The sequence below is a fragment of the Ascaphus truei genome, chromosome 8 (assembly GCF_040206685.1).
Source record: "Ascaphus truei isolate aAscTru1 chromosome 8, aAscTru1.hap1, whole genome shotgun sequence".
NCBI lineage: Eukaryota > Metazoa > Chordata > Amphibia > Anura > Ascaphidae > Ascaphus > Ascaphus truei.
In genome coordinates this window covers 5,680,994-5,708,433 of record NC_134490.1, presented here as the reverse complement: position 1 = coordinate 5,708,433, position 27,440 = coordinate 5,680,994, and the positions used below count along the sequence as shown (strand labels likewise).

Genomic DNA, 27,440 nt, shown 5'->3' with positions numbered 1-27,440 from the left:
TGATGTGTGTGGTGTGCAGGGGGGTATTATGTGTATGGGTGAGGGGGAGAGATGGGGGTATGAGAGATCGATGGGGAGTCTCGCAAAGGATGATGATGAGGGTTTTTGGGGGAGCTATGAGGATGATGATGATGAAGGGTGCTGTGGTAGATATATGAGGAGGAGGATGATGATGATGATGATGATGAAGGGTGCTGGGGTAGATATATGAGGCCCTTCTCACTGTACAAGTTGTGCAGGTCTGGTCTACAGACACTCACAACCAAGATTTTCATATATATATAAATATACAAAAAAGACTGCGCTTTAAGTATCTGTCTGCAATGTATTACCAACTAACTGTATAATCAATGTATAAAAAATATATATAGGAAAAAATTAATATAAAAAATATATATACGGTAATAAAGGAACCTAATATACCAGTATTATGGATCTAGAAGACAAAAAGAGAAGAAAGCGCCCGATCCTAGTGTATTATATTAAGATACAAAATTTAATGTTCCATAAAACTCCAACAAATGTGCACTCACAAACATAAAAAGTATTAAAGCATGTAATGAGTAATACTCATTCGCCAGACGCTGGAAACTTCTGCTCCGCTCACACGTCCTGCTCCCACAAGTTGTATGGCACCTCTGAGCTACCGTCCAGCAGGAACTAAGGGGATGTGCAGCTACTCCTGTTCTCAGCCGGAAACAAGCTGTGGTGAACAGTGGTTCTGGATAGGAGGAAGGGAGAAGGTAGGACCAAGGGGACCAAATCACTGATGTATCACCATGAGGTGGCATCCCAAAGTCCCAACAAACAGCGCGTCAGCGCAAGGCAGCGTCGCAGAGTCCCAAAGTCTGAGTGAAAGTCCCAGATATAGAACAGGTCTGGTGCAATAACTATCACTAGTAAAAACTAGTATCCCTACGCGTTTCTTCACACTTGGGTGATTTCATCAGGGGATAAATGACGGATATACGTCATAGGTATTTATATTTAAATCCACCAATCAGTAGAGGTCATGGCTAGTTAAATATTTGCATAGATAAATACAATCAGTTAATTAGTGGCTGTATGTCCCAATAGACCCATACAACAATAACATTATCAAATAGAATCAAATCATTTAAAACATTTGAAATATACATATTTATGACCACAAAAGAAGACATGTATATAAATTCATGTATACGTGTGTATATTTTGTTTGCACCTATAATCTTATACTATATTAGTGAAAGCACTGTATGCCTGCCTGCCTGCATGCCTGCCTGCCTGCCTGCCTGCCTGCCTGCCTGGATGTCCGGTGTCCCTAGGGGAAATCTCATTGGTCCCTTGGGCCGCCCCCGCACACTTCTCATTGGCCTGAGGCGGAGTGACGGGCCAAAGGGGCGGACACACACACACACACTCCTCAATGCGCACACACACACACTCCTCAACGCGCACACACACACACACACACACACACTCCTCAACGCACACACACACACACACACACACACCCCCACCCTCCTCAACACACACACACTCCACCCTCCTCAACACACACACACTCCACCCTCCTCAACACACACACACACACTCCACCCTCCTCAACACACACACACTCCACCCTCCTCAACACACACACACACACTCCACCCTCCTTAATGGCTGCCCGACCTTGACCCCCCCCCCTGCCCTTCCCGGCGGCTGGCCCGCAACAACGGAACCCCCCCCTATCACCACTCCGCGGGACCTCAACATCACCCTCTCTCCCGGTGCTACCCCTCTCTCCCGGTGCCCCCCTCCCCCCCCCTCCCGCAGAGCACGCTCTCACCTTCAGGCCTAGAGGCCGCGCCCCCAGCTCCCCATCCCCGCGCGCGCTGCTCCGGCTCTCTCAGGCCTAGCTGTCTCTGTCGGGAGCTGCACGGGCCGCGGCCCACACCCCCCCCTCACCTGAGCGTCTCAGCTCCGCCTCGCCGGGGGAAACGGAGACCGCCGAGGAACCCGAGGAGGAGCGCGGCCCGGTGTGAGGTAAGTAACCACAGGGGAAGGGATCTTTCACCCTGGCCCTTCACCCGGCCCGGTCCTTCACCCCCCCCCCCGGCCCGGCGCTTCACCCGGCCCAGCGCTTCACCCCCCCGGCCTGGCCCTTCACCTGACCTGGCCCTTCACCCCCCCTCCCCGGCCAGGCCCTTCACCCCCCCCCCTGGCCAGGCCCTTCACACCCCCCCCTGGCCATGCCCTTCACCCCCCCCTGGCCATGCCCTTCACCCCCCTCCTGGCCATGCCCTTCACCCCCCCCCCTGGCCATGCCCTTCATCCCCCACCCCCCACCCATGCCCTTCACCCCCCCCCCGGCCATGCCCTTCACCCCCCCCCCCCCCGGCCATGCCCTTCACCCCCCCCCCCCCGGCCATGCCCTTCACCCCCCCCCCCCCGGCCATGCCCTTCACCCCCCCCCCTGGCCATGCCCTTCACCCCCCCCCCCCTGGCCATGCCCTTCACCCCCCCCCGGCCATGCCCTTCACCCCCCCCCCGGCCATGCCCTTCACCCCCCCCCCAGCCATGCCCTTCACCCCCCCCCAGCCATGCCCTTCACCCCCCCCCAGCCATGCCCTTCACCCCCCCCCAGCCATGCCCTTCACCCCCCCCCCAGCCATGCCCTTCACCCCCCCCCCCAGCCATGCCCTTCACCCCCCCCCCAGCCATGCCCTTCACCCCCCCCAGCCATGCCCTTCACCCCCCCCCAGCCATGCCCTTCACCCCCACCCCCAGCCATGCCCTTCACCCCCCCCAGCCATGCCCTTCACCCCCCCCCAAGCCATGCCCTTCACCCCCCCCCAGCCATGCCCTTCACCCCCCCCCAGCCATGCCCTTCACCCCCCCCCAGCCATGCCCTTTACCACCCCCCCAGCCATGCCCTTCACCCCCCCCAGCCATGCCCTTCACCCCCCCCCCCCAGCCATGCCCTTCACCCCCCGCCCCAGCCATGCCCTTCACCCCCCCCCCAGCCATGCCCTTCACCCCCCCCAGCCATGCCCTTCACCCCCCCCCAGCCATGCCCTTCACCCCCCCCCAGCCATGCCCTTCACCCCCCCCCAGCCATGCCCTTCACCCCCCCCCCAGCCATGCCCTTCACCCCCCCCCCAGCCATGCCCTTCACCCCCCCCCAGCCATGCCCTTCACCCCCCCCCAGCCATGCCCTTCACCCCCCCAAACCATGCCCTTCACCCCCCCCCAGCCATGCCCTTCACCCCCCCAGCCATGCCCTTCACCCCCCCCCCCCAGCCATGCCCTTCACCCCCCCCCCAGCCATGCCCTTCACCCCCCCCCAGCCATGCCTTTCCCCCCCCCCAGCCATGCCCTTCCCCCCCCCCAGCCATGCCCTTCCCCCCCCCCAGCCATGCCCTCCCCCCCCCCAGCCATGCCCTTCCCCCCCCCAGCCATGCCCCGTGCTGCTCACCCCCCCTCCACATGCCCCGTGCTGCTCACTCCCTCCACATGCCCCGTGCTGCTCTCCCCCCCCTCCACATGCCCCGTGCTGCTCTCCCCCCTCCACATGCCCCGTGCTGCTCTCCCCCCCTCCACATGCCCCGTCCTGCTCTCCCCCCCTCCACATGCCCCGTGCTGCTCTCCCCCCCTCCACATGCCCCGTGCTGCTCTCCCCCCCTCCACATGCCCCGTGCTGCTCTCCCCCCCTCTACATGCCCCGTGCTGCTCTCCCCCCCTCCACATGCCCCGTGCTGCTCTCCCCCCCCTCCACATGCCCCGTGCTGCTCTCCCCCCCTCCACATGCCCCGTGCTGCTCTCCCCCCTCCACATTCCCCGTGCTGCTCTCCCTGCAGCTTCCCCCCCCTCCACATGCCCTCTGTCCGGCTCCCGTCCGATCCCTGCCCCTCCGTACCAGATGACTGCAGGGTCCGTCTCCCGGCCTGCACGAGGAAGATGCTGCCGACTGTAAGGTAATCACCTCCCCCCCCCCCACACATTCCTTCATCTCCAGCCTGATCCCTCCGTACACACACACACACACACACACACACACACACACACACACACACACACACACACACACACACACACACACACACTATATATATCTCTATACATAAGACACACACACATGTAGACACACACACATGTAGACACACACATGTAGACACACACACATGTAGACACACACACACAGATGTAGACACACACACATGTAGACACACACACACAGATGTAGACACACACATGTAGGCACACACACACACACACACACGTAGACATACACACACACACGTACACACACACACACACCTATACAGACACACGTATACACACAGCAGACACACGTATACACACAGCAGACACACGTATACACACAGCAGACACACGTATACACACAGCAGACACACGTATACACACAGCAGACACACGTATACACACAGCAGACACACGTATACACACAGCAGACACACGTATACACACAGCAGACACACGTATACACACAGCAGACACACGTATACACACAGCAGACACACGTATACACACAGCAGACACACGTATACACACAGCAGACACACGTATACACACAGCAGACACACAAATACACACAGACACACATATACACACAGACACACGTATACACATGTATACACACACACGTATATATACACACACACGTATACACACACACACGTAGGCACACGTATACACACACACACACGTAGGCACACGTATACACACACACACGTAGAAACACGTATACACACACACACACGTATACACGCAGACACACACACGTATACACGCAGACACACGTATACACGCAGGCACACGTATACACGCAGGCGCACGTAGACACGCACACGCACGTAGACACGCACACGCACGTACACACGCACACGCACGTAGACACACACACGCACATGCACACGCATGTAGACACGCACACGCACGTAGACACGTACACGCACGTAGACACGCACACGCACGGAGACACGCACACGCACGGCGACACGTACGGAGACACGCACACGCACGGAGACACGCACACGCACGTAGACACGCACACGCACGTAGACATGCACGTGCACTTGCACGCTGACACGCACGTAGACACGCGCACGCACGTAGACACGCGCACGCACGGAGACACGCGCACGCATGGAGACACGCGCACGCACGGAGACACGCGCACGCACAGAGACACGCGCACGCACGGAGACACGCGCACGCACGTAGACACGCGCACGCACGTAGACACGCCCGCACACACGTACACACACACATGTACACGTATACTCACACACATGGAGTCATACACACACACATGGAGTCATACACACACACATGTAGACATACACACACACACGTATACACACACACACACACGTATACACACACACACACATATATACACACACACACACATATACATACACATCATGTATACACACACATGTATACACACACACATACATGTATACACACACACACATGTATACACACACACATGTATACACACACACATGTATACACACACATGTATACACACACACGTACACGTACACGTACACACACGTACACGTACACACACACACACACACTTATACACACACATACAATGTATACACACACACAAACATGTATACACACATGTATACACACACACACACGTGTATACACACACACGTGTATACACACACACACACACACACACACACACACTATCCCCAGCACCACCACATCAGCACACCGGTATCCCATGCCCCCCCAGCACACTGGCATTCTCAGCTCCCCGCCATTCCCAGCCCCCATCAGCACCCACACATTGGCACCTTCGCACCTCCCCCATCGGCACACCCACATCCGCACCCCTACATCAGCAACAAACCCTCCCAAATCAGCACACCGATACAATCACCATCAGTACAGCCACAGCAGCACTACCACCGTACACCGCCATGGGCCGCGTGGACCACTCCCCACCCAAATGTCACCCCCACACCACAAACATCCCGGGCAACGCCGGGGCTCTCAGCTAGTAAGTACATAAGTATAAAATCAGGCTATATGTTATTTGAGCAGTAAGTACTATTCATAACGATTGTGAAAATGAGCTTGTGTTAGATGAATCAATTAACATTATAAATCACTACAACATGATTGTATATACACGTGTATTTTAAAATTGCACAAGTACCAATGTAACCACAATAATAAATCTAAAATTTAAAGGGAAATGGAAGAGGAGGATCAAAAAATAAATATGTTATAATAATCAATCCAATCATTCAATCCTCCCATAGATATGAGATGCATGCTGGCCACTTAACACTGATCAGCAGCCTCCCAAATGGACTACTAGAGGAGGATAAACGATTAAGATACTTATGAGATGTACTTGAAAGGGCAACAAATTAGAAGAAACCCACTCATACATAGCTCTAAATAATCTGTTGATAATTTTTGATATTAATCAGGAATGTCCATGATCATGCAACAGAATGTATGAGTGATAGTGTTACAAGGGTATTAAAAAATTGTGATGTTGCTATTTATGTTAATAATGAATAATAGATACCCCAGGGTATATATTTAACCCATAGTATGTTGAAACAATTTTTGTAATTTAATGTGTATCTGAAATACTAATGGGGATATATCTTTCAAATAAGGAGAAGAAAAGAGAAAAGAAACATCAAACAAACAGAGACTTTGTATCCGAGATCACAAATAACACAAACTGAAAAGAATGCACCATACAGCAAAAAATCTATATATCGCTGTCAGTTATGGAGGAAATCATTTTAAGTGTTCAAAATTGTGAAAATGTACATATTAATGTACATATTCTTATATGTTTTAAATATCTAATATGTGTACAATAAAAGAATACAGTGAAATAAGAAAGTATACTAGTGTATATCAATGTATACTACCCAATGATTTTATGTTCCTATATAAAGTGATATTAAAGTGTATGAAACTTAAAATAAATCTTAATTTGGGTAATAAAGTGATAAATGTTATTACTATTCTAATAAATGACCTATCTAATAAACAGATGTGTGAGAAAAAGACTCCATGAGACCGACACAGAGGGAACATGTCAAGCATGTTCAACCCAGACCTCTATATCATATCATCAAGGGAGAATTGTCCTATCTTACTACAGTATTGATATCAATGCAGTCATTTAGACCAAATGGGCTAAGTGTGTTAAGAACATAAATCCAGTAGGTTTCTCTTAGATTCTCTTAGATTTAACCATTTATGTCTATCCCCACTTAATAGAGTGGATTTAATACTTTCTATGCCCATCACTACTAATGTGGCTGGGTCTTTGTTATGTTTCAACTGATAGTGGCGAGATAAACTGTGTGTTTGTTGTCCATGTATTACGTTCCTACGATGTTCTAAAAATCGTATACTTAAAAGACGTGCCGTCCTCCCAATATATTGTATACCACAAGGGCACATAATAGCATAAACTACAAAGCTGGATAAACAATTTATATGTCCTTTAACTAGATGTGTAGTTCCATTGGAATGAGATGAGATACTGTTTGATGTCTTTAGATGTTTACATGTTATACATGTAGGGCGCCTACAAAGAAAATTACCATCAACTTCATTTATATCCTTCATGTGCATAACCTCTGAATATTTTAATCTACTTGGTGCCAAGACGGATTTGATGTTTTTTGCCTTTTGAAATACAACTGGTGCTCTAGCTTGTAGTTTTTTTTAACCAATAATCGGGTCATTCAACAGGATGTTCCAATGGGAGTTCAGTATCGATTTGATCTTGTGAAATGCATAGTTATATTGTGTGACAAAAAAAGGTGAACCAAAATTTTTGCTCAACCCTCTATCACAATTCTTGATCTTTTATTTTGATTTCTCCAAAATTTCACATCTATCCATTGAACCTACCTGTTTGAATGTGTCCAGAATAATATCCTTATTATAGCCTTTGGCAACAAATATCTTGACTAGAATATCCCCATGGGCCAAATAATCAGAGTCAAGAGAACAATTTCTCCTGACCCTTAAAAATTGGCCCCTGGGGATATTCCCCAACCATTTTTTTTGTAATGGTTACTGGTACTGTGTATATACCCATTGGCAGCTACCTTTTTGAAAAAAAAATTTGTGACAATTCTGCCATCCTCATTGGCACCCAATTCCAAATCTAGTAAAGTGATCCTTGATTTATCCAGTTCTGATGTGAAGTTTTACCCCATGTTATTAGTATTAAAGGAAGAAAAGATGTCTACCAGTTCCTTTTCGTCACCATCCCAGATGAATAGCAGGTCGTCTATGAAACCGCCATAGAACACCAGTACAGCCCCCAGCCTTGCATTCCCCCACACATGGATACTCTCCCACAGTCTCATGTATAGGTTAGCATAGTTGGGGGCAAACCTGGTGCCCATGGCCGTTCCACAGACCTGCAAATAATATTTTTCTTCTAACAAAAAATAGTTATGCTCCAAAATGAAGCGTATAGCTTTTAAGATGAATTCCCTTTGGATCAAATCCAACTGTGTATCAGCCTCTAGATATGTACTAACTGCCTGTACTCCCTTCTCGTGATCTATACACGTATATAGGGAAGCCACATCGCATGTGGCTCATATATACGTAGGTTTCCAGGAGATCCCAGAGATCAAGTCCTTCTTGGCACCAAGTAGATTAAAATATTCAGAGGTTATGCACATGAAGGATATAAATGAAGTTGATGGTAATTTTCTTTGTAGGCGCCCTAGATGTATAACATGTAAATATCTAAAGACATCATACAGTATCTCATTTCATTCCAATGGAACTACACATCTAGTTAAAGGGCATATATATATTGTTTATCCAGCTTTGTAGTCTATGCTATTATGTGCCCTTGTGGTATACAATATATTGGGAGGACGGCACGTCCTTTAAGTATACGATTTTTAGAACATCGTAGGAACGTAATACATGGACTACAAATACACAGTTTATCTCGCCACTATCAGTTGAAACATACCAAAGACCCAGCCACATTAGTAGTGATGGGCATAGAAAGTATTAAATCCACTCTATTAAGTGGGGATAGACATAAACGGTTAAATCTAAGAGAGTCTAAGAGAAACCTACTGGATTTATGTTCTTAACACACTTAGCCCATTTGGCCTAAACAACTGCATTGATATCAGTACTGTAGTATGATAGGACAATTCTCCCTTGATGATATGATATAGAGGTCTGGGTTGAACATGCTTGACATGTTCCCTCTGTGTCGGTCTCATAGAGTCTTTTTCTCACACATCTATTTATTAGATAGGTCATTTATTAGAATAGTAATAACATTTATCACTTTATTACACAAATTAAGATTTATTTTAGTTTCATACACTTTAATATCACTTTATATAGGAACATAATATCATTGGGTAGTATACATTGATATACACTAGTATACTTTCTTATTTCACTGTATTCTTTTATTGTACACATATTAGAGATTTAAGACATATAAGAATATATACATTAATATGTACTTTTTCACAATTTTGAACACTTAAAATGATTTCCTCCATAACTGACAGCGATATATAGATTTTTTCTGTATGGTGCATTCTTTTCAGTTTGTGTAATTTGTGATCTCGGATACAAAGTCTCTGTTTGTTTGATGTTTCTTTTCTCTTTTCTTCTCCTTATCTGAAAGATATATCCCCATTAGTATTTCAGATACACATTAAATTACAAAAATTGTTTCAACATACTATGGGTTAAATATATACCCTGGGGTATCTATTATTCATTATTAACATAAATAGCAACATCACAATTTTTTAATACCCTTGCAACACTATCTATCACTCATACATTCTGTTGCATGATCATGGACATTCCTGATTAATATCAAAAATTATCAACAGATTATTTAGAGCTATGTATGAGTGGGTTTCTTCTAATTTGTTGTCCTTTCAAGTACATCTCATAAGTATCTTAATCATTTATCCTCCTCTAGTACACAATTTTGAAAGGCTGCTGATCACTGTTAAGTGGCCAGCATGCATCTCATATCTATGGGAGAATTGAATGATTGGATTGATTATTATAACATTTATTTTTTGGTCCTCTTCCATTTCCCTTTAAATTTTAGATTTATTATTATGTTTACATTGGTACTTGTGCAATTTTAAAATACATGTGTATATACAATCATGTTGTAGTGATTTATAATGTTAATTGATTCCTCTAACACAGGCTCATTTTCACAATTGTTATGAATGGTACTTACTGCTCAAATAACATATAGGATAGGAGGGGAGTCATACCAGCTCGACCTTAATATTCATAATGGTTTGGAAAGAATGGCGGTGCATAGGGAGTATACAGTATATATTATCAGAATGATCCAGAAGTGATCAAAAAAAGACACCCCAATATTGCACACTGCCTAATTATAAAAAACACAAGAATCTGTGTCAACCACTACACGTCAAACGCTTACACCAGGGAGGAAAATAAGGGGAATCAAATATAACAAAAAATAATAAAATGTTATTTAAACTCTTCTATAATAAAAATGTTTCTAAAAAAGTGGAGCAGTTGTCTGCATATAATTGATATATAGTGTTACCAGACCCATGTGTGGTAATTGGTGTTTGTAATGAGTGTCACCTGTTTGTTAAACCTTATATGTATATAGGTATCAGGGCACAAATAAACTTAGTATGGGAGGGTCTAAGGAACAATATCTATAGTTAAAGTATATACCAAAAAAAACTCTTGATCAAAAGTTGCAATCAACCAAATTTCATCAATGGTTGTATATATCTGATCTTAATGTTGCAATATATACACACATACTCAAACCCTTCGTGTTGATCAGTAATTATGTGTTTAAACACAGCTTTATCCTTAATAAGCAAAGCAGAAAGTTCTATAATATCAACATCCCAGAGATATAGTAGTTTCAACACTTTGAGCCCAATATGTATGGGTATTATAGCCGTGAATCTGGCTATTTCAGCACAAATGTTGCTATTGTGTATTCACCATGATCTGCAGTATACTCTCTGCAATGCCGTGGACAAAATGACTTTGAATTGTGTCAAATTGTATTCATGTGGGTGTTCAAATCATGACCAGAGCCGGTCATGCAACTATACTAGGTTGAGTATGGAGAAATACAACCGTGTTTCCATTGGTATCTGTTTATGCAGTATTCAGCATGCTCTACTACGCGTCGTGCTCCGATCTGGCTGACGTCATTAGTTGGAGCGTCGCCAGCTTGCCCTTTCAAGTACATCTCATAAGTATCTTAATCATTTATCCTCCTCTAGTAGCCCATTTGGGAGGCTGCTGATATATCTATATCTGGGACTTTTATTCAGACTCTGGGACTCTGCGACGCTGACGCGCTGTTTGTTGGGACTTTGGGACGCCACCTCATGGTGATACATCGGTAATTTGGTCCCCTTGGTCCTACCTTCTCCCTTCCTCCTATCCGGAACCATTGTTCACCACAGCTTGTTTCCGGCTGAGAACAGGAGTAGCTGCACATCCCCTGAGTTCCTGCTGGACGGTAGCTCAGAGGTGCCATACAACTTGTGGGAGCAGGACGTGTGAGCGGAGCAGAAGTTTCCAGCGTCTGGTGAATGAGTATTACTCATTACATGCTTTAATACTTTTTATGTTTGTGAGTGCGCATTTGTTGGAGTTTTATGGAACATTAAATTTTGTATCTTAATATAATACACTAGGATCGGGCGCTTTCTTCTCTTTTTGTCATATATATATATATATATCAAAGACAACACAAAAATTAAGTAGCGCTAAAGAGGATGTGAAATAACCCTAATAAATGATAAATTATAATAACAATTTAACCTAATAATATCTACAAACCATAACGTGATAGTGAAAAAAAAAAAGGAAAAATCCAAAATGAATGTTCCACTTAACCAAAAAATCCAGAGAGAAATATTGTCCCAATAGAAGATCCAGGGAGCGTCTTTGCAGCTTTAAGGGGAGTGGTATAGCCAACCACTTTTGAAATCTATGAACAAAAAACAAACAAAAGCGCAAGCCCCATAGAACGTAACTGAGTAAAAAATAAGGTACATTTATTTTAAAAATCAGCAACCCATAAGAATGTGCACTTACAGGATTTCAAATAGAACCATTCGTGGGAGAGAAATCTCTATTGTGGTCATCTGCGGTGGTAGGGTGAGTCCCAGGTTTGCAGAGTGGATGTAAACAGCCCAGGTTCACCATGAACTCCTATCCCAAATTGGCAGCAAAAAAGGCATCCAATGCCTGCACGTCCTTTGCTCCCTCTCATACAATGGTTGCTAGCACTTGAAATTACCGCCAGCCGGAGCGCAGGGAAGCCAGGGACTCCAAATACACCAACACGAACGCGATGACGTCACAGCTCTATGCGTTTCGTCACACTGTGGCGACTTCGTAAGGAGATATGTGATTGGTCAAGGACAGCCAATTAAATAGGCTGGATCAAGTAAACCTATTTTCACAATGGTACTAAATTTCACCACAGAGGGATGGGATTTGGGTGGCATGTAGCCAAGGTTCCGGCTTTAATGTATGACCCTTCCCAGCCCTCTCCGAACAACCAGACGGAGTATGGACGAATGTAAAGATTTGAGGTTTTTCCCATAGGCTTCAATGACGGCGATTACCCCATTGAAAGCCTATGGCGGGGAACCCCATTGACTGCAACAGCGGAGTTGCTCCATTGAAGCCCATGGCGGCAGAGCCTGTTGTTTTCAATGGGGATTTAGTGAAAAACTGAGATTTCTTTTTAACAGAGATTTTTATAATAAAATATGAAAGGGTTTATATGGTATTTGTATATCTCCCGTTCCGAAGGTCGCAGCAGGCTGAAACTTGGACCCTATAGTGTACCATTTCTGGCATTATGGTCTGGAAAGTTTGGACCCGCTGGGCCTAACAGAACCGGTTATTTTAATCTGTGTGTATATTCAGAACCATACTATATTTCAAAGTGGGGGCAAATGCCCGCGAAGATTCCTGCCTACTAAGGAATGCAAATGGTCAGGAGAAAGACCAAATGTCTAGGATGTACGCCCTCTGATCAAAGGTTAACTGCCCTGATTGTTTATACTAGGGCCAGGAACAAAGGAAGTTGAGTCGTTTGTGAGTGTCATACTTCACACTTAAAATCTACTTCAAAGAGATTTTCCTAGCCAGCTCGGCACCTAGGGTTAAGAGTAAGAGCTGAAATGGTATATAAGTCAGATTCACCCCTTACTCAATTGTCTTCATGTATTGTCGTGATGTCCACATCTGAACCTGAATTATGGAAGAAATGGCCCATCCTGTATCCTGATGGTTTTCTTGTCCTAACCTTTAAGTAAGTGTCTATATTTTGTCTATTTGTATAATCTCGTGTGTTCACCTTTTTCAAGGAATAAATTATATTTTATCATATCTAAGCCTCGTTCAGTTCAACCCAGTTATATTTTTGGTGTATTATTATAGCCTGTCACAAAGTTACCGTCACAGGCTTATAATAAAACTGGTGGCAGCGGCGGGATTGAACTGGACCTGTATTACAGTGTACTGCGGGACTCTGTAATATAGTGGGAACTCGAGAGTAATTGCGAGTTCCTGGGACTAAAGATATTGAACACACAGTGTACAACATATAACACAAGATATGTCACCTCCTCACTGTTCCCCTACTTGTGAGAAGCATTGCCTCCAGAACCAAAGTGCCGGCCATCCGTGTGTCTAGAGCCGGGCACCGAGACCAGAGGAGTGCATCAAGTCGGTGCGGGGACCAGCAGCCAGCAAGGCTGAGAGAGAGGCGGCGATCAGTGAGCATGAAACCTGGCAGGCTGAGCAAAGATCCACAGCTGCAGCCTCTGTAACCACCGAACCGTCCGGAGAGCAGGGAATGGACCCAGCTCCGGGATGGAAGAGACTTGAGGAGGGAGCGGGTGATCGCGGAGACCCCGAGAGTTTTACAGCCAGAGAGGTAACGGCCGTTGCGGCGGCAAGTCCATTTTCCCTGGAAGATCTTTCACTGTTGTCTGCGTGGGGAGGGATGTGGTCCCAGGTGGAGCGGAACGAGCTTCAGAAGCTGGCGTTGTCCCGACCCACTTACCCCCTCCCTGATCCCGGCGCTCAAGCAACTCTGCCCTGGACTCAGCAGCCTCTTGCGGGGGGTAGTCCACCGGCGGCGGAGACGCTCTGGCAGAAGCGGCGGTGTTACCACTGCCACAAAGCGGGCCACAATAAAGTGCGCGGCCGGGCGAAGAAGCCCCTCAGGGCCAGCGCTCACGAGCTGCGGAAGAGATGACCCAGTTAGCGGCATCCTCTGATGGCTCCAGCCCAGCCAGGGCGGCAACCCTTCATGAGATTTGCCCTGGAGAACCTGGCCGGGCTGCATCGGCAACAGCGGTGGAGAGCGGCGGCCATCCATTGGATCCCGGCGGCGAACCGGCGGCGGAGAAGAAGCCGCCATTCCGGCATCCTGCCGGCGGCAATTTTATTTGGGGGAGGGTTGGGGTGTGCGGGAGGTGAGTGTTTCACATTGTTTGGCGGAGTCGGCGATTCCCAGCGATGACTGGAGCCCCACAATCCACGCCAGCGACCCTGCACCAAAGCCGGGTACTGTTGCGGAAGCTACCCGGGGCTCGCCCATGGCGGCGACGGCGGCGGAAGAGCCGCGATTCTGGCAAAGTGCCAGAGCCCTTTCCGAGTGGGGGGAGGGACAGGGATTGTGGGAGGGGGTTATTTTGCCTGGTTGGGCGGGAGCCGTGTTACTCCACAAAGACCTGGGACCCTTGTCCTGCACCGTTTTTTCTGTACCAAACCCGGGCGCTGTTGCGGCAGTGGCCCGTTGCTACCCCACCCAGATGATGCCGGCAGCGGCCACTCCAGTCCCCTTGCAATCGGGACCAACGAAGGTGGCGGTCTCTGCGGGGACCAGCGAGGTAAGCCAGACCAAGTCGCAGACTGACCCCGACTTATTTTTTCCTACGACTGTACCCTGTTGTTTCACTATAGGGGTGGCAGGAGATAGGGGTACCAGGGGAGGGGAAGGAAGGGCAGCTTGTAGGGCAACTAGGCTTCCCCATTACCCTGGCAGAGCAGCAAGGGGACTCTCAGTTAAGAGCCCCACTGTTGATACCTGGCTATGGGCTGGAGGTATCAGGGGCAGTGGCACAGTTAGCCCATCCCCACATTACCTGCCAGCCAGGAGCCAAGATAGGTGCCCCTGAGCTCCTCTCCGGTAATGGGGAGGCAGTGTCAGGGAGATGGCCTCACTTAGGTGTCCTTAGGGTCCAGGTTAGGATTAGCTAGGGAGAAGCGGAGTAAGGGAAGGCTGCAGGTAGGTAGCCAGCACCAGGTCTCAGTAGGAGAAGAAGGTCTAGTGGTAGCCAGGGAGGGAAAGCAGCAGGTATGGCAGCTAGAGTTCCCCATTACCCTGGCAGAGCCTCAGGGGGTTCCTCAGATCAGCAACCCCCTGTTTCAGCCTGGCTATGGGCTGGGGGTATCATGGACAGTGGCAAGCTTGTGCCACCCCAGGGATACCTGCCAGCCAAGAGCTAAGGTGGTTGCATCTGGAGAGGAGTCCCTGAGCTCATCCCTGGTAAGGGGGAGACAAGGTCAGGGAGGTAGTTGCACTCAGGTAGTTCCAGTGTCTGGGTTAGGATTGCACAGGGGGGAGAGAAGTGCAGGTGGGCTGCAGGGAGGTAAACAGCAGGAGTCATCAGCAGGGGCTGAGGTGCTGGGCCTAGGGGAGGCTAGGCAGGGAGACACTGTGGAGCAGGGGGAGATAGGAGGTCAGTGAGGTGTCAGGCAGCTGGCAGAAGCTAGGGATGGGCCAGGTAGTCCCGTGTGCTGACTTTCCTGGAGTGGCCCCCCTAACAGATCCCCCAGGGTTCCCAGAGGTAGGGCTGTGGGTAGGTAGGCAGCCAGGAGCAGTAGCCAGGGCTAGGGGGGTACAGCAGAGGGTTCTGACCCCAGGACAGCCAAGGGTAGCTACAGGAAGGAAGGGCAGCACAGTGGAGTGGAGAGTGATGCTGGCCCTAGCAGCAGTGGTGGTAGCAGGTGCTTGTTTCCTGGCCTTCAGTTTTGAGAGGACAGGGGCAAAGCACCTGGGTACCAGGGACCCCAGTACAGGATACTGGGAGATTGCCTTGTCCCAGGGGACACAGGAGGGGGTAGGAGTCAGCACCCCAGGTGGTTTCTGGATTCCAGATATGCCACCCGGGGTGGGGGCTGCCCCAGAGCCAGGGAGGAGAGGCAAGGGTATAGCGGAGCAGCTACAGGTGGGCACAGTGCCAGGGCAGGTAGGGTCCCTACAGGATAGTGACATAGCTCTTTCCCAGACTTGGTTGACAGGAAAGCGACGGTCTGTGCTTGATAGCTGGTCTCTCGCTGGTGCAGAGACATGCCAGTCTCTGGGCAGTGTGCAGCCTGGTCTGCAGAGGTGCCCCTTCACAATGGACTTGGTTCACCAGGCACTGGGTGGGGGGCAGAGGGAGGCAAAAGAGAATGCCCGGCGGCCACGGTGGAGCCCTGCTTAGCAGAATCTGGACTTCACTGTCCACTGTGGCCAGGACAATGTACTGGACAATGCCGGAGGACAATTTTGCCAGGCCAATCCCTCAGGACTTATTGAGTGCTTCAAGGATGCCAGTGGTGTCCCAATGCCAGGGGAGGCAGCTGGGTCACAAGGCACCCATTGAGCAGGGGAGGTGTCAAGAGAGAGGGGATTTGGCCCGGGATTAAAGGGGTTACACCCCATTTGGCCACCCCCTACTCTCACCTGGGAAGCAAGGGGTTAACTAGACTGGGGTCCAGTAATGTGGTTTTTACCTTGCTTCAGTATCCAAATGTTTATTCCCCTGTATAAATGTAATGTCTCATCCTGGTGTTTGCACTCACACATACACAAAGGTTGATGTGGGAGGGAAGGGGTTAATGTTAATTTAGTGATTTTAGCCCTTTGTTCCCTTTTTCCGCCTTTTCAGGCTCCATTTTGCAGCCTTCCATAGGTCGCCATTGAGACTCCATGCGTTCTTATGGCAGAAGTAGCAGTTTTGGACCTGTTTTCTAGCGACGACCAGCAGGTGGTGTCCAAGAGGAGGAGCAGCGGTTTCCCATTATAAGTCAATGGGCTCATTGACTTCAAAGGAGATTCTTCAACGCCGGCCTCGAGGAACAGGTTGGCAGCCATACAAACCGCAGACCGCAAAAGCGGATACAATGTCTTTGAAAAGAGTTTAATCACTTTGGTCAAGTTCAAAGACAATTGGCGTGGGAATCTTAGGTGCTAAGGCCCCTGGGAATAAAGTTATTTTTGCCCCTAGCTCCTAGGAACCCCCACACACGATCCACACCGGGTCCAGGAATGAAAGACCCCCGTAAGGGGTCAAGCGGAGAAGGAGGATCGTGCCATTGACTTCAATGGCGGAGCGGAGGTCCCATTGAATCCAATGGCGGCGTGCGCCATGCATTGTCTATGGCGGCGCCGGCCATTGATTCCAATGGGGAAAAGCCACGTGGCGTAAAAACGACTAAGTGTGAAATGATGAAAAATGTAAGTCCATATCTCCGGTTCTGGAATGACCAGAGGGATGGGATTTGGGTGGCATATAGCCAAGGTTCCGGCTTTAATGTATGACCCTTCCCAGCCCTCTCCGAACAACCAGACGGAGTATGGACGAATGTAAAGATTTGTGGTTTTTCCCATAGGCTTCAATGGCGGAGGTTACCCCATTGAAAGCCTATGGCGGGGAACCCCATTGACTGCAACGGCGGAGTTGCTCCATTGAAGCCCATGGTGGCGGAGCCCGTTGTTTTCAATGGGGATTTAGTGAAAAACTGAGATTTCTTTTTATAATAAAATATGAAACGGTTTATATGGTATTTGTATATCTCTGGTTCTGAAGGTCGTAGCAGGCTGAAACTTGGATCAAGTGGGGTGATTATATATTTATTATATGTACAACACAATGGGACTCTGAACGGAAGTCTGCTTTATTCGTATACATACAGCCTGTTTATTCTGGATGATTCGTATTGCTGGCATACAATTTGGAGCATCAGTGTTTCCTTGAAGTGATTCAGGGATTTACTTTACCTGAAACTTGGACCCTATAGTGTACCACTTCCGGCATTAAGGTCTGGAAAGTTTGGACCAGCTGGGCCTAACAGAACCGGATATTTTAATATGTGTGTATATTCAGAACCATACTATATTTCAAAGCGGGGACAAATGCCCGCTAAGATTCCTGCCTACTAAGGAATGCAAATGGTCAGGAGAGAGACCAAATGTCTAGGATGTACGCCCTCTGATGAAAGGTTAACTGCCCTGATTGTTTATACTAGGGCCAGGAACAAAGGAAGTTGAGTCGTTTGTGAGTGTCATACGTCACACTTAAAATCTACTTCAAAGAGATTTTCCTAGCCAGCTCGGCACCTAGGGTTAAGAGTAAGAGCTGAAATGGTATATAAGTCAGATTCACCCCTTACTCAATTGTCTTCATGTATTGTCGTGATGTCCACATCTGAACCTGAATTATGGAAGAAATGGCCCATCCTGTATCCTGATGGTTTTCTTGTCCTAACCTTTAAGTAAGTGTCTATATTTTGTCTGTTATTTGTATAATCTCGTGTGTTCACCTTTTTCAAGGAATAAATTATATTTTATCATATCTAAGCCTTGTTCAGTTCAACCCAGTTATATTTTTGGTGTATTATTATAGCCTGTCACAAAGTTACCGTCACAAAGACCCCTGGGAGAAAGTGTGCCAAGTGAGTATATCCAAAAAGACTCTCTCATACATAGTGTCTTAAATATATCTCCCCCTAATAGGGTACTCGGAATACTCTCAATACCCATAATAACAAGTCCCTTGGGATCCTTTTGGTGTACTTGGGAAAAATGTAGAGGAACACTGTGTGCCAGCACTCCCTTAATGATGGAACGTCTGTGTTCCAGGAATCTGACACACAGTGCTCTTTTAGTGCGACCCACATATTGCAATTGACATGGACAAGATAAAACATACACTATATATGTGGAGAGACAGTTGATTGAACTTTTTATTGTATATTCAGACTTGTTGCTAAATGAAGAGAAAGTATCCGACAGATGCAGATGTCTACAAATTAGACATCTAGATCTGCCACACTTAATGTTTCCAGACACTAACTGTGAACCACTATTCTCAACTGAAGTATCACTAAGTCTACTTGGGGCCAAGATGTTCTTGATATTTAGACCCTTGCGGAAGACCAGTGGTGCCACAGTGGACAACTGACTGCTGAGCTGCGGATCTGAGAGCAACACTTTCCAGTGGCGATTGATAATTTGTCTAATTTTGTGGGAATACCCATTACATTTTGTAATAAACTTAACCCCACAGTTGTTTGTGTTGATATCTGTCAAAGGCATGGATTGTTTGCACTGTTTGAGCTTTGATTTAGCTAACAGATCCACACGTTCAACCGACCTGACCTTCTTGAATGCCTCCTGCACCAGAGACATATCATACCCCTTTTGTTTGAAATTGTCGATGAGACGACCGGCTTGCAGCTCAAACACCTGGTCGGACGAGCAATTCCTCCTCAGTCTATTAAACTGACTGAACAAAGGGAGAAAGAAAAACGGAGCACTATATTCAAAACTGGCTGAGCCAGGATAAAAAAACAAGGATGCGTTCCCATGATAAAAATTAAGGCTTATTTTAATGGATAAAGAACGAAAAAACAACCACACCAACGCGTTTCGGAATAACAAAAGTCCTTTCTCACCTTGAGAAAGGACTTTTGTTAGTCCGAAACGCGTTGGTGTGGTTGTTTTTTCGTTCTTTATCCATTAAAATAAGCCTTAATTTTTATCATGGGAACGCATCCTTGTTTTTTATCCTGGCTCAGCCAGTTTTGGATATAGTGCTCCGTTTTTCTTTCTCCCTTTATTCATTGCATCTACCTACAGATGGAGGCACAGTTAACCCGTGGACTACAGGTTACACTAGGACTTGCTGTCAATCGTGGATCATCATCCCTATGTGAGTCTATTCCAGTTTATCCACTATGTTATTGGACTTTGTTCACTAAGTTTATTCCGTTCAAACAGATGTTTATTACACTGGTCACTGGCAGGTGTTAACTATTGTATTGTATTGTATGTCTTTATTTATATAGCGCGTTAAATGTACATAGCGCTTCACAGTAGTAATACATATCATATAAATAACAAATAATATAAATAACAGATCATGGGAATAAGTGCTTCAGACATACTGTAAAAGTAACATTAAGAAAGGAGTCCCTGCTCCGAGGAGCTTACAATCTAATTGGTAGGTAGGGAGAACGTACAGAGACAGTAGGAGGGAATACTAGTAAGTGCGTCTGCAGGGGGCCAAGCTTTATGTGTCATGTGCCCATGATTATCCAGTGCTACTCATATGCTTCTTTAAGCAGATGTGTCTTAAGGTGGGTCTTAAAGGTGGATAGCGAGGGGGCTAGTCGGGTATTGAGGGGAAGGGCATTCTAGAGGTGTGGGGCAGAAAGTGAGAAAGGTTTAAGGTGGGAGAGAGCTTTAGATACAAAGGGGGTAGAAAGAAGACATCCTTGAGCAGAACGCAAGAGTCGTGATGGTGCATAGCGAGAAATTAGGGTTTTTATTTGGGAAACTATTATTGAATCCTTACTACAGTGCTTTGTGGGATCATAGTTTACCAGTTTACATCTTTCGGAATCATTGGTCACCTTCATTTATTGGGTTAATTCCATTTTTTCAAGATTTTATCACGATTTTTGCTGTTTTCTATTGAGCACTATACAACATATCTTTCATATTAAACTGACTGAGGGGGATATTGCTTAGCCATTTGGAATAATGTGCACTTTTTGCATGTATATAGCCATTGACCGCCACGTCCTTGAAATGCACCCGTGTCTGGGTATTCAGATTCAAATCTACCGACAATTCCAAATCTAGAAAGACAATACTAGGTGCATTAATCTGGTGGGTGAATCTGAGGCCCATATCATTGGAGTTAAAGTCGGTCAGTGGTAAGGCGTCTGAGGTAGTGTTCTGAGTCCTACTCACATTCGGTACAGCGCCTCCACCACATAACGATCACTACGGCAGCAGGGAGGAGTATCTGACGGGGACCTCCTTGGTGCATCTTCCTGGTAAATAACTCCAAACTCACACAGGAAGAATCTTTTGAACCAGGGCATCTTTAATGTCATCTCCTCTGGCAGACTGCCCATCAAAGCGGACGACTCTAGCCGCTCATTCCGTGGAGGTACTCCATGCAGAAGGTTCCTCCTCTCTTAATTAGGTTACTGTCCACCTCTCCCCTAAGGGAGACCACCAGCTGTGCCAGAGCCCTGGACACAGTGTGTAATCAGCTTGCTCCTGACAGTCAGACTGTACTGCTGCAGGCCTTTAACTCTCTTAGACTCTCCTGTAGAACAGTTGGACTGACTAACTTTAGGCAGTGCTGTGTAATATATAGACTCCAGAAAGACCCACACCTCTGTGTCACTAACAGTGGACACAAAGCATGTTGTTACTTCCTTTGCTACATATGACACTTCACCAGGGTTTGAGGGCAAACCTCCATGATAGGTACTGGCAACCCTGCCTTCTTACCAGGATTACTGCCAGCATGAGAGAGATCTGTACACTAATTTTACACATGGCTACATATATATATATGTTGTTATATTAGGCGCTCCTTTATATTTCTGTTTGTTTATATATATATATATATATACATACATATACATACACACATACACATACACACATATTTATAAAATCAGGAACAGTTCTGGTTGTTAACGGTGTGACCAAGAAGAAAGGGTCCTGGAACACGGCCGGTGTATAGGGGGTCACGCGGCCGGTGTACATGGGGTTACACAGTTTACTGAACCAACAGCAGGAATGGGAAGAACAGGATGAGGAGTGAGTAATCTCTTATTATCCTGGGAAAGCGAATTTAGTAAATCATGGCACGCTTCAAAATGTTCAATAAATCAGGGCTTCCATGACTTTGGAACATGGGGACCAGAAATTAGATTGTAAATTCTTGAGGTAAGGGATTGGTTGTGTCTACAGATACAAGGTTCAAAGCTGTGTGTAATGTCAGAACTATACACAAATAAGTAATAATCACAGAATAAACTGAGACCTGGGACACAAATCTGAAAGTCTGCGGTGTAAAGATGCAGAGCGGAGAAGGCAAGGAGGGAGGGGGAGTGTCGCAGTATCACACAGATGTGATAGATTATAATAGATAGCTAATAAACTGTGGAAATGGACTTGGGGGGGGTCTGGAGATTAATTATTAGCAGTATTAAGAATCCATTTTGTCTGTCACATCGTTTCTCAGTAGCTATTTCTTTGTGAAAGAATGTGTTTGTTTATAAGGATGAGTTTTGCTGGCACTAGATTTTCACTTTGTGCCTATGGCTCAACGCCCAGAATTATAGTGATAAGAATAAGATGTATTCTGTTGTTGCACAGCATTATAGTGATAAGAATAAGACGTATTCTGTTGTTGCACAGCATTATAGTGATAAGAATAAGATGTATTCTGTTGTTGCACAGCATTATAGTGATAAGAATAAGATATATTCTGTTGTTGCACAGAATTATAGTGATAAGAATAAGATGTATTCTGCTGTTGCACAGTATTATAGTGATAAGAATAAGATGTATTCAGTTGTTGCACAGTATTATAGTGATTAGATGTACCCTGACGTACCTTGTTGTACTGAGCTGTTTTAAAGCAATTTTTACCAACGTTTAGTAGTGACCTTTAAGATGATAGGTTTAGAAAAGGGATTAGCCTGCGTTATAATGTATGCATCACATCATTATAATCTGCCTATTAACCAATGTTAGACTAAGAATATGAAAAGTGTATATAAAGCCTGCGTAGGACCTCCCCTTGCAGAATCTTGCTGACTTTCCTGTATGGCCATACTATATCGTGTATCAATAAATGTACTCAATATAACGAACCTGAGTTTGTTCCTATCTACAATATTTGAACGAGCAGACATCCATAAAATCTCACTATTTTTAACATAGGAGCACCTGTCCTGTTTTGGGCGGTTTGACTCTGCAAATTACATTTTGATTGAGGCATTTTCCTACTTTTACCCCCCACCTATAATAATATAATTCTTACCTGCCGTCTTTGGCACCACATCAGCTCTCAACTGAAAAGAAAAATTATATATTTTTAGTTGAGGGGAAATTATTTTACAGTTAAAGAAATAATGCGCAGTTAAATTGCACCTTGTTATTAAATACAATATCCTTTGTGGGTGCAGCAAGTCACGGCATGTACATCTTATCCTAATAACAACATCTTCATCAAATGGGGTGCTGAATAAAACAGAGAACTGTGAATGTATATATTAACATGAGAAGAGATAATCCAGCGATTTGGAAAAGAGGAACTGGTCTCATTGTTACATAGTTACATAGTAGATGAGGTTGAAAAAAGACGTAAATCCATCAAGTTCAACATATGCTAAATTTAGACAACAGATATTTTATCCTATATCTATACTTACTTATTGATCCAAAGAAAGGCAAACAAAAAAACCCAGTGTCATATCATACAATGATATCTCATAAGGGGAAAAATAAATTCCTTCCTGACTCCAAGAATTGGCAATCGGATTAATCCCTGGATCAACATCCTTCCAATGTATACTTATTTGGTATATCCCTGTATACCTTTCCCATCTAAAAAGATGTCCAACCTTTTTTTGAACAAATCTATTGTATCTGCCATCACAGTCTCCATGGGTAAGAATTCCACATTTTAACTGCCCTTACTGTAAAGAACACTTTCCTTTGTTGCTGGTGAAATCTCATTGTTACTTCTCACGGCTTCCTGTGAGATGTGGCATGTCCGTGGCTAGTTATTACATATACAGCTGAACCCCATTATAACGCGGTGCTCAGGGTCCACATAATGAGACTGCGTTATACCCGGGATCGCAGAAAAAATGGCCGCCATGACCAGGGTTCCACGTCCGCCGAGGAGAAGAGCTGGGATAGCTCTGTGCTACACCTCCCTCCCTCCTGCTGTCCCTGTCTGTCCACAAAAAAATGAGTTTTTTTATATGAAGTGACCTGACAGGCACTAGGCACTATAAGCTCTGAGCTTGTTCTGGACTTTCTTGGATTAATATCCTTTATCAGACGCTTTCACTAGTTGCTGATTTTCCGTTTCCTCCATTGTGTTTTGAAAGAGAGCACTCTGGGAGCAAGTTGTCACTACAGTACAATCACGGCTGTGAGCAACTGTAGCGTGTGACATGTTGCATGTCACTGGATACACTCAGTCAATTGGTGTGAGGGATTCCCCCTCCTTCCCTCTCTCCGACGAAGCAGTACTCGGACGGAGTGTCTGGTGACCGGAGCGGATAAGGAGACAAGGTGTGGAGCTTCTTGCTGTAGAAGGTGATTCGACAGCCAAAGTGGTGGGAGTGATCCCCCCTTCTTTTACCTGAGGATGCGGAGATGAGATGTGCCCAGGAGAATACATTTGACGGGGAAGACAATCATGGGTGAATATCCTTTACTAACCTGAGCTGTCTGACGTAGGTGAACATCTATGCATACTATAGCCTTTGAAGGAGGACGATGAGCCTTTAAAAGATCCTTTGCAGCAGCTGTGGGAGCGTCTGGTCTATACTGGTTATTATACCTACATGTTCATTTATATCTTATATTCTGTACGTACATATATTAACTTTTTTATAATTTTATATATATATACAGTAAATATATATATATATATATATATATATATATATATATATATATATATATATATATACATGTATATATATACATTCAAATATATATATATATATGCTCATCTAGAGCCGCTGTCCATTTTCTTCTCCAACATCTCCGAATTTTTTCGGAGATTTTTTCCGAATGCCACGCACTTAACCGCGTTCATGTTGCATTCATGCCGGCGTCACCCGCGGTTGATGTGTTTATTGATGTGTTTATTGATAATGGTTCGGATTTAATTGGTTACAATTCTTCGCGTATCCGCCAGGTGGCAGATATTCATGAATTGTAATGCGCATGCGCTTCAGTAATGTGTCGACTTACAGGTGTTTAAAAAAATACCACAGTGGTCTATTGTAAATTGACCTTGGTACTGAAGAAGTTACAATAATGTATCAATTTAGGATTTCATATTAAAAACTAAATGCGCAGTGTCTGGTGTTCTATTGTCCTGAGAGTCCCGAGATGAGTGCACCGCTGCAGTTCGTGTACCAAAAACCCGATATAACGTACGCTTATTTAATATGGGCCGCGATTAATGCAACAGATGATAAGATGGCAACAGTTGGCCAAATTTTCAGTATTTTATCGAAAACTATGACTTTTACAAATTTTCACCAGATGCTAATGTGTTTAAGCGTGCAATAAGGAAAAAGTTATGTATCGATCCGTGTTTTTTTCTTATTGATCCCGGTGTTATTGGAGGGTATTGGTGTGTAGCACCAGATTTTTCCCGTACCTTTGATCATGGAGACTTCAAAAGACGAAAGGTCATGTTAAAACCAACTAAGAAATGTCTGTCGCTGCCAAGCAATGCGCCAGCGACAGCGCCAGCTTCCAATAACGGTCCGACCGTCAGTGAAAACCTGGTGATCGGCAACCCTTGCTGTCTGTCCCCGCCCGGATACCTGCAGCCTGAGCCGGATTTCGCGTACAGATTCCAGCAAGCTTGCATGTACCAAAGCGATTTCCAGCCTCATCAGCTGTCAACTACAGGTGTATTAGTCCCGCTGTCACCTGTCAACTACGTGTATGATCGAGAATACGGGACTGGCAGTGGCTCGGCGCCAGCTGATTGGCAAAGTCTATGGTGAGTAATGTTGCCGTATTTTATTCTGTTTTTGAAATACCAATATCAATGCACAGTCAAGTGATTCTCCTGTAAGCAATATCATTGGCTGAGAAGCTTCTACAGTAGATACTGAACAATTGGTGGAAAGCTAGGCGCAATGGAAACGCGCGTGGCACAAAGGAAACTGATTATTTAGCGCCTTTAAGTAAACTTGCTCCTAACTTTTATTTCAAAGAAAAATAACAAAAAAAAAACAACGTGAAACATTAAAGTTTATTTCATGCCGCGCATCACATCCTCACTCAGGAGTTAGGTTACCTTAACACAGAAAAGTAACTAGGGTATTTTTGGAGGCATCTGCATCACTTCACCAGGGAAAAGTCTCAGAACTTGGGGCTGCCAGGATAGTTAGACACTCAGGGAGTTAGGTTATCAAGCACTGTTATCCTGAGACAGCGAGCAATAAGGTACTCAGGGCGTTTGGTTACCATGTGTCAATAGTTTATGGAGAAAAAGACAGGGGTGCCCAATGCTACATCCAATTGACAAAACATATAAAGTAATAAGTATAAAGTTTGAATACTTCAATAATAATAATAATATTTACTTGGTTATTTAGTTAAACCCTTTGGCCAAAGCGTCATAAGCCTGCATACCACATCAAGGTATAACCAATAATGCAGGTCCTACACTACACTGTGATCCCTCCCCTTTACCTCTGTATGAGGGGAAAGAATCACAGTAGATCCTGTTCTTTGCAGCAGAGTGAAACGACCTCCCAAGTTAAAAAGGTGAGGAGTGAGCTCTGGGGAGAGGTACAGGTCCCTTTGAGGTGATAGTGATGGTAGCCCAACTCCTTAGGTGCATTGTTGCAATGACATAAGTAAAATGAAAGACCCCGGCAGCAGATAATGTCCCGGATCTCCTGGACAGACCCCATTCTACGCCCACCCACCCTGATACCCCCAGTAACTGCCCTGGCCCCAGGGGGCAGCTACTCACCTTGAAAGTAATGCGCTCCAGTGGCTCGCCGTTCGCCACTATGTCCATGTAAACCACGGGGTTATTACTGGAGCTGGCGGTTGTGGTTACTGAAAGCATGGTGAGAAGTGTGCGGATCCACGGAACCCGTCTGGTCTATATATACAGTGTGTGTGCAGCGCCACCCGCGTATGTGCAAAACAAAGCTTTCCCTTCGAGCTTTCCTTAATGCTGAAACTGTAATTTCTTTGTTTAACTGGGCCCCTCGTCTTATCTAATAACCCCCCCTTGTAGCGTCAGAGACAGAGAGATGTACCGGCTATCGGCCTTGAGAAAGATGAGGTAGCTTAGCACAAGAGTTTTCTTTTTGCTTAATCTGCTTAAATACATTGCAAAATGTATAACCAAGTAACTGCAAGAAAAACAAGATAAAGAAAAGTAAGATGTCCAACAAAGTAATAAGTGCTGACATTGTGATATTAAATATGCCCACCGCGCCTTCTGGTATAAGATTGCTTGCTTATAGCCTATAGAGCAGTTCATTTATGTTCGATCTGACACATGTCGGGATTT

At 45.8% G+C, this 27,440-nt stretch overlaps 1 protein-coding gene across 2 annotated transcripts in view; it reads right to left on the bottom strand.

The window, feature by feature from the left end:
- The window catches only part of LOC142501076 (peptidyl-prolyl cis-trans isomerase F, mitochondrial-like), a 163,993-nt gene extending 136,816 nt beyond the window's left edge, over positions 1–27,177 (bottom strand). The window contains exons 1-2 of one of the 2 annotated variants that reach the window (XM_075610396.1): positions 26,889–27,163; positions 23,184–23,214 (exon numbers count right to left, since the gene is read on the bottom strand). In XM_075610396.1, coding sequence (XP_075466511.1) covers positions 23,184–23,214; positions 26,889–26,987 — 130 coding nt within the window. In that variant the 5' untranslated portion in view covers positions 26,988–27,163. Of the gene's footprint in view, positions 1–23,183; positions 23,215–26,888 lie in introns of both variants that reach the window. The other variant, XM_075610399.1, reaches the window with a different exon arrangement.
- Between the last annotated feature and the right edge of the window lie 263 nt (positions 27,178–27,440).